The sequence below is a fragment of the Culex quinquefasciatus genome, chromosome 3 (assembly GCF_015732765.1).
Source record: "Culex quinquefasciatus strain JHB chromosome 3, VPISU_Cqui_1.0_pri_paternal, whole genome shotgun sequence".
NCBI classification, from domain to species: domain Eukaryota; kingdom Metazoa; phylum Arthropoda; class Insecta; order Diptera; family Culicidae; genus Culex; species Culex quinquefasciatus.
Genome location: NC_051863.1, coordinates 8782800 through 8795137, shown reverse-complemented (window position 1 = coordinate 8795137; position 12338 = coordinate 8782800). Strand labels below are relative to the sequence as shown.

The following is a 12338-nucleotide window of genomic DNA, read 5'->3' as shown; positions in this document are numbered from 1 at the left end:
AACACCTATTGTAAGCAAATAATAGAGATACTTCATTTTATGAATAAAAAAACAAGATTGAAGTAAAAATATCTGCTTAAATTTTTTTTTAAATATATTAATTTTTAGACATGTTATCCTACGCTTATATAAGCCATTTTTGTGTATATGGAGCCAGTTTCACTCGATAATGACATTTGAGAAGGGCGTAAGTGTTTTTATATTTTTTATAAATTTGGAATTTTGATTTTTCTGTATCTCGAAGCCGTTGCACCGTATCAAAAAGTGGTCAAAGACAAACATGTAGGAAATTTGACGGGCTTTTCGAAAAGAGCATTGAAAGAAAAAAAACACGCCACTTTCATGAGTTTTTTTTAAGTTTAAAAGTCAAATTTAAGGTGAGCCCTCGATTTTTTTTCAATCATAATTTTTGTGAAAATAGCCTCGGATGTTACAAAAAAAAACTCATGAAAAATGCACGTTGGAGCAACTCTCCTAACCATTGCCCTTTGTCCAGTCCTTGTCAAGTTGCAGCAGTTTTAAAATTAAAAATGTTTAAAAAAGGATTTTTGAAGGTTTTTGGCAATTTCTATAAGACAAAGTTAATTTTTAAGTCTCGTAAATATTTTGACGGGAAACGAGCAATTTCCCATAAGATTGTCTTTGACCACTTTTAAAAATAACTCGTTTTTTGGTTACTACCATTCACTGAACTACACTGAAAAAAAAATTCTGTTTTCAGTTAGGCCGATGCAAATATTTAAAAAAGTTTTTGTCCCTCGGCCCTAGCCGAGGTCAAGGGGGGGGGGGCAAAAAAATAAAAAAATATCAAAATTGAAATAACAAGCCATAGTCTTCACATTTAAATGAAAAAAGTGTTTTAAAATGCATTTTACACTAGTTCAGTTGTTTTGCAATCATTAGTTTTCAAAAAATCTAAGATCTGACAAAAACAAAAATTTTATCGAAAAAAAAAGATTTTGCATCGAAAATTTTCAAAAAATCTTAAGATTTTTTAATAAACCCAAATATGCTAAAAATGATTTTAAACGCAGGAGAATGTATTTTAATTTGATTTCAGCTGGTTGCACTTGAATTTTCATTGAAATTGTGAAGTTCATTGTAAAAATATTTTTTTTGCCCCTTGATTTTTCGGGCCAATTTTGAAGGGGGGGGTGACAAAAACTTTTAAAAATATTTGTACCAGCCTTATGAGCAATATTATCAGCTTATATCTGTAAGCCAATACTTCCAATTTAAAATGCTGCCAAAGGCAAACTTATGGGAAATTGGACAAGTTTTTTGGTTAAAATATTTTCGAGCCTGAAAAATCAAGTCTGTTATGTCGAAATTGCCAAAAACTATCATAAACCATTTTTTTCAACATTTTTATTTTTAGAACCGCTGTACCTTAACAAAGATTGGACTGAGGACAATGGTCAATAAGAAGACTTTTATGTAAAATTGTCTGAAGAATCGATTCCCGTATTCGATTTTTTTTTAATTTTGAGATTTAGAACACTTAAAAAAACAGTTTCAATAAATGATTTTTGTTTTTTTTTTTTTTTGCAGGAGAGTTGCTCCATTCTGCATTTTTGGTGAGTTTTTTTTTTTTTGTAACATCTTAGGCTATTTTCACAAAAATTTTGAACAAAAAAACCTTCAAATTTGACTTTTGAAATTAAAAATAAAAAAAATCCCGTCTTGTTTCCTACAAGTTAGGCTTTGAAGTATTTGAACACTTTGTTTATGGTTCCCATTTTCGTGAACGCTTGTTCACGATTTTCAGAACTCTTTTTCTCCGTTTAGGATTAAAGTTTCAGTTAGGGGTCAATTTTGAAACCATCCCAATTTTGTTGTATGACTTTATTGAACGATAAAATTGCAGTTGTTGGCAAATTTACAGTTTTTAAACCCCTTTTGCAAAGGATTAATGTTCCTTCATTGACGCACCAGGGCACACCAGAGTCCCAGTCGATTCCCTTGAATCGACGCACGTCCTCTATCATTTCACCGTCTTCTTGGCCAGTCGGTTGAATGCCTTTCACGTACTTCATGCTCGCCCTGGTGTGACCACGTGGGCTGCTGGGTGGAGGATTTTTCCCGCTTCCCAGATCGGATGAGATTAATGATTGAAATTAACTCCGACAAGTGTGCCTCAGATAACTTGAATGGTTGAAGGATGGCCACTTTCATTCCTCCATTCATTTTGGGTCGGATTATGCCTCTCCACACGTGTACGTTCATCTGCTTTATATTGATTACAAAGGAGAGGCAAACTTTGGTGTAGGTTTTTGAGGAAAGACTGAAGACTTGCTAACTTCCAGTTGATTGATACACAGATTAGATTGGAAGTTTATTGGGACATGCCGTGAGCGATAGCGGCAATAATTCGACTGGATTTGTCAATTTCCTCGTCACTTGACGGAATATGAGTGATGGTGTTTTTCCAAGTTTTGATTAAATTCGCTGAACTCACTGATTGAGTTATTAGCATAGAAATGTTCTTCAGAATAATGCAAATTGAGTTTCGCTAGAAATTGTCAAATCAGATACCTTCAAGAAGCATGCATAAAATATATCCCAGAACGAGGCAACATCCCACATTGAGTCCGGCAGAACATCCTGCAATTCTAATGAACGATCAGCTCAATCCTTTCGAAAGAATCCCCTCACTTAAACAAAAAAAGAAAACAGTCATCTGCCATAATCCCACGTTCAATTTCCGCCCCCAACTCCCCGCACACACAAATTTCCAACAAACTGTCCGTTCCAAGCCCGAACAAAAGCACAGAAAGCTTCAAATTTGCATAACATTCCCACAGGTCACAGACGAAAAAGCCGGCGTCGTCGTCGTCGTTGCTTCCTGGCTCACAGAGAGCCAGTAATCCAATCAATTCGAACAACTTCCTCCCACAAAAGCGAGTAAAGATCCAATTTATCGAAGACCGAAGAGGGTTTTTTTTTCGGTTGTCCGACATGATGGCACCAGGATTAGAGGAGACTTTTCCTGTTTCATTTTACAGGTGGTTGAGCAATTGTGGTTAAGGTTGACCTCGGGAATTGTTTTTTTTTTTTTTTGCTCGATCATTTAAATGAGAAATTGATCTATAGATGTCTTCCAGGAAACGAAAACGGGAAACTTAGATCAGGTAACATCAACTTGAAGGATTTTCAACCAAAATTAATAATGGAATATTTGAAGAAGGATTTGAATTTTTAAAATAATGTTTTATCACCACTTTTCTATAGCACTTTACTTGATTTCACCAATTTAAGTTGTCTTTCACACAACCACTTTACCACAGAATGCTCTTCAACATTGAACATCGAACCCACTTAAAAAGGTGACACAGTAACAGTTTCTAACTCCCCCTCTGCCTTTTGTCCTGACAAGACAGATCGAAGATATAAATTTTGCATTAATAACCATGACATTCCATTTCCTTGTCGACCCCTTTTTCAGATAAAGGTAAAATTGTACAAGAAAGTTCAAATAAAATAAATTATATTTTTTTGAAGAAATCTATCTTCTTCGTGATATTTTCTCCCAAATTGTTAAGAAAAGTTTTAAAAATTAACAAATTCGCCCTTTCCAAACACCACGACTAGACAAGACATGTGGCTGCTTGCTTTCAAAGTTGCCCACTTTCCAACCGGGTGAGCATGTGAGTGAAGTATTTTAAGGACGAGATACCTTCGTGATGTTCTCCCTAGAAACCCCTTTCCCAGCCACTATCACTCCCGGCAAACCGACTATGCAGCTGGAATATTAATTTCACTCAATTTCTCAAACAAAACGTAAAACTATTTCAACCCTCCTCCCAAGCAACCCCTTTCCAACCCAACTCTCCCTCTTTCCCGAAAAAGGCGAAGGAATTTTCGATTTTATTCCAAGAATCCATTTGACTGGTGTGTCTTGTTTTTGCTCGGAGAATCTCACCGTTCCAAGGCCCCGCCGGAAGGGGTCGAGGACGACGCGGATGCGGTTTCCGGATAAGGGGGATTAAGGATAATGGAAAATGTGCTGGCATCGGAGATCGAATGCGGTGGTGAGAAATCGACAAAACTTGTTTTCGAAGAGAATACTGTGCCGGCTGAGCAATGTCTTGTGAGGAAGGGAATTCAGATTCAAGAGCCAGGAAAACGTATTCTCATACGAGATCATATCCTCAAATTTAATTTGAAGATTGAATATCTTTAGCAAATGAACTTAATGAAGAAATAATCTATCAGATTCAGAAAAAAATTAATTATTTTTTTTTTCTTCATAACTTATTTTTATTAGGTCCTTTTAGGTGCTGTGCCCAGGTTAGGACCGAGGATCAATAGTACAAAAATTAAAAAAATAATAAAATAAAAAACCGTAACAAAATCAGATAATCAAAAAAAAAATAATTATCCATACAAACTTTGGAAACAAAATCCTTCGGCCCTGTATTAAAACACTCAAACCCCGATAGTTTGACACCCCAACTGTTGTCAAACGAAAGGGGTCACTTCTTAGTTTGACACCCCTTTTACACGGAGTTCACACACACTACCTTACGTTTGAATTGATAGTATGCGTGAGCGCCGTGTAAAAAGTGACAGTTCGTCACTTTTTAGTTTGACTTAGACCAACCAACGGGGTACAAACTAAAAAAGTGTCAAACGAAAAAGTGACCAACCACCGGAGGTTGAGTGTATATATTTTGGTTTACCTTAGGGGTCATCCATAAAGTATGTCACGCCAAAATTGGCCATATTTTTTTAAGTTAAAGACGGAGTACCCTTTTTTCTAATAATGTCAATACAATATGTTTTTCTTAATTAAATTTTAATACCTTGCGACCCATAATGTACCTTTGAAATTTAAAAAACCATATTCGAGGTTTAGCCTAAAAATATTCGAAGCTTTAGGTCAAATTCTCACTGGGTGGTATCATTTTGTTTCTGAAAAATTATTTGCACCAATATATTTGTCGGAGTTTCATTATTTTGCAATAAAGGCTCTATTTTACCTCTGGTGATATTAAATCGGGTTTTTACCTTAAATATAGGAAATGTCGGTCAAAAATACAGCCAAATTTGACCTCTTAAAAAATTAGATTTTTTATTACGTTGTAAAAAACGAATTAAAAAAGTCAAACTTCCAACCCTATAATTTTCTTAAATTTTAAGTGTTCCCCTTCCCATGCTTTTAAAAGATCATAAATTGGTCGAAAAATATTTTTTTGGCAATTTTTGCCTTTCTTACTAAAGAAAGGTATAGGTTTTACTTCATGGCTGGACGTCATTTTCATCTTCGTAAGTATGACGATTCAGCATGAATTTTAATCGGAAAAATCGCAAAAAAAAATCTTACTGCATCGATTTTCGACGCTCTATCGATTCATCTTTACAGAACTCGTCTATCTTTATCTCTCGAATTTTGAGAAAATAAATTCCGTGGAGATCGAGTGATGTTCGTATGTGGTAAAATTTTACCAAATTTTGTGTCGTTCTCAGCTCCCCTGAATCTTCTTGATTCTTCTGAATGCAGATGAAAGCTAGTGTGCTGAACCTGGGCGAGTTGCCACTCAAATTTCGAAATATCCATTTGTTTTCGAATGTGGACAGACTTTTCAACAAAATACACAGTTTTCAAATGAAAATATGGTAATTTTTTTTCATTTTCATATCTTTTATTTATCTCAAAAATTGCACTTTTCGAGCTCTACAACAAATGTACAAAATGTAAGATATCGTAACTTTTCGGTTTCTTTTGCCCTGTAAGTTTTCGCATTACTGTCCAATGTTTATGCAAAAACTTTTGTGACTTAGGACATTCATCCGGCTATAAACAATTTGTTTTCCGTGTGCTCCTAAAATCGCCTTTAAGTAGGCTTCATTTTGTCGTGATTTCGGAAGTTTATTTAACAGAGTTCATTGGATTCCAATAGGAGCATACTTAGCTTCTATGCTTTATATCGTTTTCAAAGTTTTCAATGCTCGCGACGCCAATGGCGATCTACCTAAGGTATTGCGATTGAGTGTGTAGTGGTGCGGTTGTAAAAGTAGCTATCTCTGACTCTCTCACTTTCGTAGATGCTGAATTGCAAGCTTCCTTCCACTGTGCGGCACACGCGGTTCACTTTAACCTCGGTTTTGCTTTGCTCCTGCTTTGTTCGGTTTATGGGCTCGTACCAAAACTAGAAAACCAAAGCTTGCTATGCTTGAGTTTGTCATAAACGCTTGTTCGATTAAGAATTTGTACGATCGAAAATATTCTTTTGATGAAAATTGATTTTTCAATATTTTTTTTTTGGAAAACACATCATTAATAATACCTTGCTTTCATCATAAGATTTTTTTGTATCATGTAACTTTCTTTTGTGCTGACATTATAAATAAACAAAGTCGATGTTATGAATTGAAAGAAGTTATATTCTTTAGTAAAAAAGGCTCTATCTCACCCCTGGTGGGATTAAATCGGGTTTTAGATCGACGCCCGTCTAGAGACGGGATTGGATTGTAGTGGGTTAATGAATGATATCCCGAGCAGACGGAAATAACTTGGGAATAACATTTTTTTATATTTGAAAATACTAGGCCAATAACATTTTATGTTATTTATAACAAGATTTGTTATTCGTCGTTATGATTTTTTTGTTATTGGATTGTTATTGTAATAACAAACTAATAACATTTTTAGTTATTCTTCGAACAAATCTTTGTTATTATTTTTTGTTATTTTAACAACTAATCCGATCATCCCAATAACATTTTGAGGTATTCTTCCATAACAAAAAATGTTATTCCCAAGTTGTTCTGGCTTTCAATCAATATCAGACCAATAACAAATTCTGTTATGATAACATAAACTGTTATTGAACTCTTATGCAAAAATGAATTTTGCATGAATATTCCATAACATTGTTTGTTATTTTAACAGTATTTGTTATTGAAATGGCATGAATTTTGTTATTACCGTCTGCCCGGGATTAATGAAAACAATTAACAAAAAATATCAAATTCTTAGACAAATTCCCATACTGGAAGCTGGGTCAGCACCGATTGCTACCAAATTTTCAGGCATTTTTTGAGGACTTATGACGTCCAGAAATAGCTGTTCGGATTCAATTGGCATTTTTTAAAGATTTGCCATATGTTCTCCTTACATACTAAAATATTGTTAATAACTAAATCATTCTTGTTTCAAGGCTTGTTTTTCATTATAAAATATTGTTTAAAGCCATTTTTAAATGTAAAATTAATTTTCAAACTTTATCTGGCATAATCATGACGTCGATATTGAGCCATCAAAAACTTTTAATTATTTTAAGGGTTATGACGAACTTTTCCCCTAAAGCAGCGAGTCTTAACTTGATTTACATGGTAAGGGTGGGAGGGAGTGGGAGGAAGGGGGGTACCAGCCTGGAAGAAGGTTGAAAATCGCTGCCCTAAAGCAATGACTAGGTGCTAATTACACCCACTATAAGTAAACACAGCTGATATCCTTACTCAGTTTCCTTCGAAAGCAGCAGCAGCATCATCACTCACACGCAGTACCTCGACGCGCATCGTCACCCATTGAGCCCTGATTGTTATTCACCTGAAATGAAACAAAAACAAACGCCGGGTCTAGTGTTAGATTAGTCTTGTTTGCGGGCGCGATTACTCTCGCGTTCGTGGGAGGGGGTTGAGCGCTGTGCAAGATTTGTTTGCATGACAACACTGGGCGAGCGCGAACTCTGTGTAGTTGCTGTTGCAGAAGTCTTAGGGCTAAGCCGGCGCGATAACAGCCCTTCCCCTGTTGGATACAGTCAGTGGGATGCTGATGCTGATGTTTTTGTTTTCGCGGGAATTTCGAACGAGATATCGCGCGAGATAGTGATGGGATTTTTCCTCTGCAGATGAGTTTTGAGTATTATAAATTGACCCTGGATGGGAGGGAAGTCAACCATTCATTCAAGTATCTCGAACGAATCCACTTGCTTAAAGTTGGATACCTCACTCTTTAGTTACGTTAGTGCAAGTAACCCAAGTTCTCTCTGCCGCCGCCATGGAAAATTTAGTGAAGCTGCTCGTGCTGCAGTTTATCGTGTTGGTAAGTTCGCTGAAAATCCCAAAGTTGCCAAAGAACGTTGGTAAAAATTGTAAAGTGTTTGCTCTCTCTGGTGTTTGTGCTTCCGCAGATTATTACGGCGCGTACGGCTCACTCACAGGCCGCCGGCACCGATTGCCACGGGAAGGACTACCTGTGTCTAGACGACACCCGGTTCCAGATTTGCATTGACCTGGGCGACGGGCAGCCCCAGACGGTGGACGACGAGGCCCAGTACTGCCCCCGGGGAACCTTCTGTAGCAACGTGGGACGGTTCGAGTGTGACTCGTCGGTGCCACCGTCTACGACGGCTGCCCCCGAACCGACCGAGGCGCAGCAGATCGTTTCGGAAGGTAGGTTGAGTTTGATGAACTCTGGAATCGTAACTACAAGACTTGATTCAATCTTAGGTCCTTCCGAGCTTCCTGAAGAGGAAAGGGAAGTGATTACCGAAGCGGAAGTACTACCGGAAGAGACGACAGCGAACGAAGAGACGGAAAATGAACCGATTCAGACTACGCTTGAGGTCGTACAGCCAGATCCGACGCAACCAGAGGAAGTGGAGATTGTTGACGCATCTCAACCGGAAGCTACTGAAGATGCCCAGTCCGAAACGACTGTTGCAGTTGAAGCTAGTGAAGATCCCCAACCGGAAGTAACAGGTGCTCCCGCGCCAGATACAACAGAGACGGAATTTGTAGAAGCGGAGAATGCTGACGAGACGCAAGCAGCTTCAGAGGATCCTCAAGCTGACACTACCGTTGCCATTGAAGAATCCGAACCAAACAGTACGGATGCTGTTGAGGAACCTCGGCCGGATACCACTGTTGAAGTTGAAGAAGCCCAGCCTGAACCTACGGAAGCTGCTGAGGAGACTCAGCCGGAGACAACTGTTGCAACAGAAGAATCTCCATCAGAGGTCACCGAAGCCGTTGAAGAATCTCAAACGGAAGCCACTCAGGAAGCTGAAGAATCTCAACCCGAAACGACTGTTATAGCAGGTGAGTCTCAACCGGATACCACTGAAGAAGAATCTCAACCAGAAGTCTCAGAAGACGCCACTGAGAGCAACCCAGAAACCACTGCTGTTACCGAGGAATCTCAACCAGAGGTCACCAATGCCGAGGTCACCGATGCTCCAGTAGAATCTCAACCAGAAGCTACTGACGCTCCAGTAGAATCTCAACCAGAAGCTACTGTCGCTCCAGTAGAATCTCAACCTGAAGGTACTGATTCTCCAGTGGACACAAACGCTCCAGTGGAATCCCAACCAGAAAGCACGGATTCTCCAGTTGAATCCCAGCCCGAAGACGCTAATACTCCAGTAGACTCTCAACCGGAAGATACTGATTCTCCGGTAGAATCTCAACCGGAAGGTACTAACTCTCCAGTGGACACAGACGCTCCAGTGGAATCCCAACCGGAAAACACAGACTCTCCAACGGAATCCCAACCTGAAGGTACTGATACTCCAGTAGAATCCCAACCAGAAAGCACAGGCGCCCCAGTGGAACCTCAATCTGAAAGCACTGATGCTCCAGTGGAATCCCAACCCGAGGTCACCGATGCCCCAGTTGAATCTCAGCCTGAAGATACTGATTCTCCAGTGGAATCCCAACCGGATACCACAACCGCTAGCGATCAACCCGAGTCGGACACCACAGCTGATGCCGGAGAGTCCCAACCAGAAACCACAGCTAACGCCACAACAGAACCCAACCCAAACACTACCGAGGGCAGCGAGGAATCTCAACCTGCTACGACAGAGAACACTGAGGAGTCTCACCCGGAATCATCGGATGCCGGTGCAGAATCCACCTCCGAAACGACGGTAGCTGCTGAACAAGAGACTACAGCTGACGCTACGGTTACGGCTGAAGAAGGTAGTGAGGCACCTCAACCGGAGTCTACCGATTCAACAGCTGTATCAACGGAAACTACTCCAACTGCCGGCTCAGCATCCGACGAAAGCGGCAGCGACTCCAGCTCCGCCGAAGCACCCTTCGTCTGTCAGCGCTCGGGTCGCTTCCCCCATCCCTCGGACTGCCACAAGTACTACATCTGCGTGTGGCTCCCGTTCGGCCTGTACGAGGTCGAACAGAGCTGCATCCTCGGCTGGGCGTACAACCCGGTCCTGCAGCGCTGCGCCGCCGACCAAGCTCCGTGCTTCCCCGGGCAGTTCACCTGCACCGCTCCGGGTCGCTTCGCCGATCCCACCGACAACACCAAGTACTTCTGGTGCGTGTGGAACGTGCTGGGAGGCTACCTGCAGTACAACCTGGACTGCCCCGTCGGGCAGGTGTTTGCGGCGCCTCGTCAGCGGTGCGTCGCCGCTCCACGACCGGGCGTTGGAAGGAGTTTGGAGGGGGAGCTTGAGGAGGAGGATGAAGCTGTTTTGAACGTGGAAGTTTCTGGAGAATCGGGCAACGAAGTTGAGGTGCCGGTGGAGAAGGTCAAGTTCGACTGTACCGAGGAGGGAACGTTCCCGGATCCGAGCAGCTGCGGTCGGTACTTTGTGTGTACGCTGAAGAAGAAGGACAAGTTCAAGAAGAGCAAGCTAAAGTGCCCCAAGGGACAGCTGTTCGATGCGGCGCTGGAGTTTTGCACTGACGATGAAGATGTCATCTGCGGTGGTGTTCGTGAGGAGAACTAATCTTAGTAAGACTTATTTATTATTGTTAGGAGAGAATGAATTTTTATCAAATATACTAGAACGCAACAAATAAACAAACATTTGATTTTAATTTAGCTTGATTGGTCAATCATGATCATTAACGGTGCCTGCCTTGTCAGTATGTAGATTTTCTTATAAATTGGTTTGGTCTTCAAAAGTTCTAAGAAAAAAAAAACAATTGTGGTCATTAACGACGCCTACCTTGTCCAAATGTAGATTTGGACAAAACCAGCAAGAACTTCCACTCTGTAGGCTCTCAACTCAGACCTTTAACCGCCAATATTGTAAACATTCAACTGCTAACCCCGCCCGAACCACGAAGAGCTTACCGAAATTTCCCACTCAAACCAACCCCACGGGGACAAACAAAGTGAACCACTTTACCCTTAACCAAACAACGAACGCAACAAACACCCGATAATTAATACAACGCACACCAGCGGCTTCAGCCCGTTTGACCTGCAGCCCGACCCTTGGAAACCCCCGCCGGGCTCGGGAAAAATGGCCACCCATCGATCCTGTTTTTTTTTTTTCAAACTCTCTCTCCGGAACACGCAATTTATTGAACACCAACTCCCCCCACCCCGCGCAGGTTCATAAAATTAAATGCCACATAATTCATTATTCATCGAAATGCAAACTCGAAAATATCCACCCCCAATTAATATTCAAAGCGTCACACAAAAATAAGAGGGTGAGTGTGGGAGCGAAGTTAGGGAACAAATTCATAAAAGTGTCAACAGCAGGACTCGCGCGCGGTGGTTTTTCGAAATGTAATATGACTAATGGCTGGTTGGCCACCAACGGCAGCGGAGTTTATGGCGGTCATCGATTTGTGGACACACACACCGGTAATTACTGTGAAGAGGTTCATTGATGCAAGATAAATACCGGAAGCCTTTGATGAGGATTTCCGTGAAGTAATTGAAGTAGTCGCTGCGCTGCTAATGAGTGTGTTACGTGACGAGCTGAGCGAAATGTTAAATTAACTGCGAAGTGACGTAACTCATTTAAAGTAACTTTTAACAATCAAATTTCTTGTTAATCCCTTAGTTACAAGCAATAATCGTTCAAAAATGGATTGAGATTTAACACACAGCTGAAAGGAACTCCACAACTCTGTTATGTACTGTGAATGAAATAATTGTTACATGACTATTAACTAACAAAACCGAATTGAAATGGAACAATCAAAACATTAAAAAAATCTAATTTAAACATTTTTTTTTTGATGAGTTGGTAAGTTTAAAAACAGGAGTACTAATTTTGCAAAATATCGATTTAAATACTGAAATTTACATAAAACTACACTTTTAAACAAAAATTTGTTCGTTATGCAAATTAAAGTATTTTCCAAAAACTTTTTTCAAAAAATGTGAGCAAAAAAACTAAAACTTTCTCCAAGAAACCGGTCTAAAATGTAAAAATAAAGTGTTAGACTAGTCTTGATAAAGCTGTATGTCTTGTCAGGAGCATCAAAGCATGAGATTTTTCGAAATTGTTTTCTTAATTTTAACAGTTTAATATTTAATTTTTTTATTGTCAGAAAAATAAAAATTGCAGAAATCAAATAACAAAAAGGGTTGATTTTCCATACAAAATTTCAACTATTCTGCG

At 39.9% G+C, this 12338-nt stretch overlaps 2 protein-coding genes across 6 annotated transcripts in view; one reads left to right on the top strand and one right to left on the bottom strand.

Annotated features, from left to right (window-relative positions):
- LOC6041749 (hemicentin-1) overlaps positions 1-12338 on the bottom strand; it is a 321332-nt gene that overhangs the window by 260248 nt on the left and 48746 nt on the right. The window contains exon 2 of one of the 5 annotated variants that reach the window (XM_038258593.1): positions 7465-7555. The exons of the other annotated variants lie outside the window; for them this stretch is intronic. The gene's annotated coding sequence lies outside the window, so the exon portion shown is untranslated. The remainder of the gene's footprint in view (positions 1-7464; positions 7556-12338) is intronic. 5 annotated transcript variants of the gene reach the window in all.
- On the top strand, positions 7891-10774 carry LOC6041742 (cell surface glycoprotein 1). Its single transcript, XM_038258589.1, has 3 exons — positions 7891-8050; positions 8139-8400; positions 8458-10774. Exons 1-3 carry the CDS (start codon positions 8006-8008, stop codon positions 10698-10700), a joined length of 2550 nt encoding a protein of 849 aa, XP_038114517.1. The 5' UTR covers positions 7891-8005; the 3' UTR covers positions 10701-10774.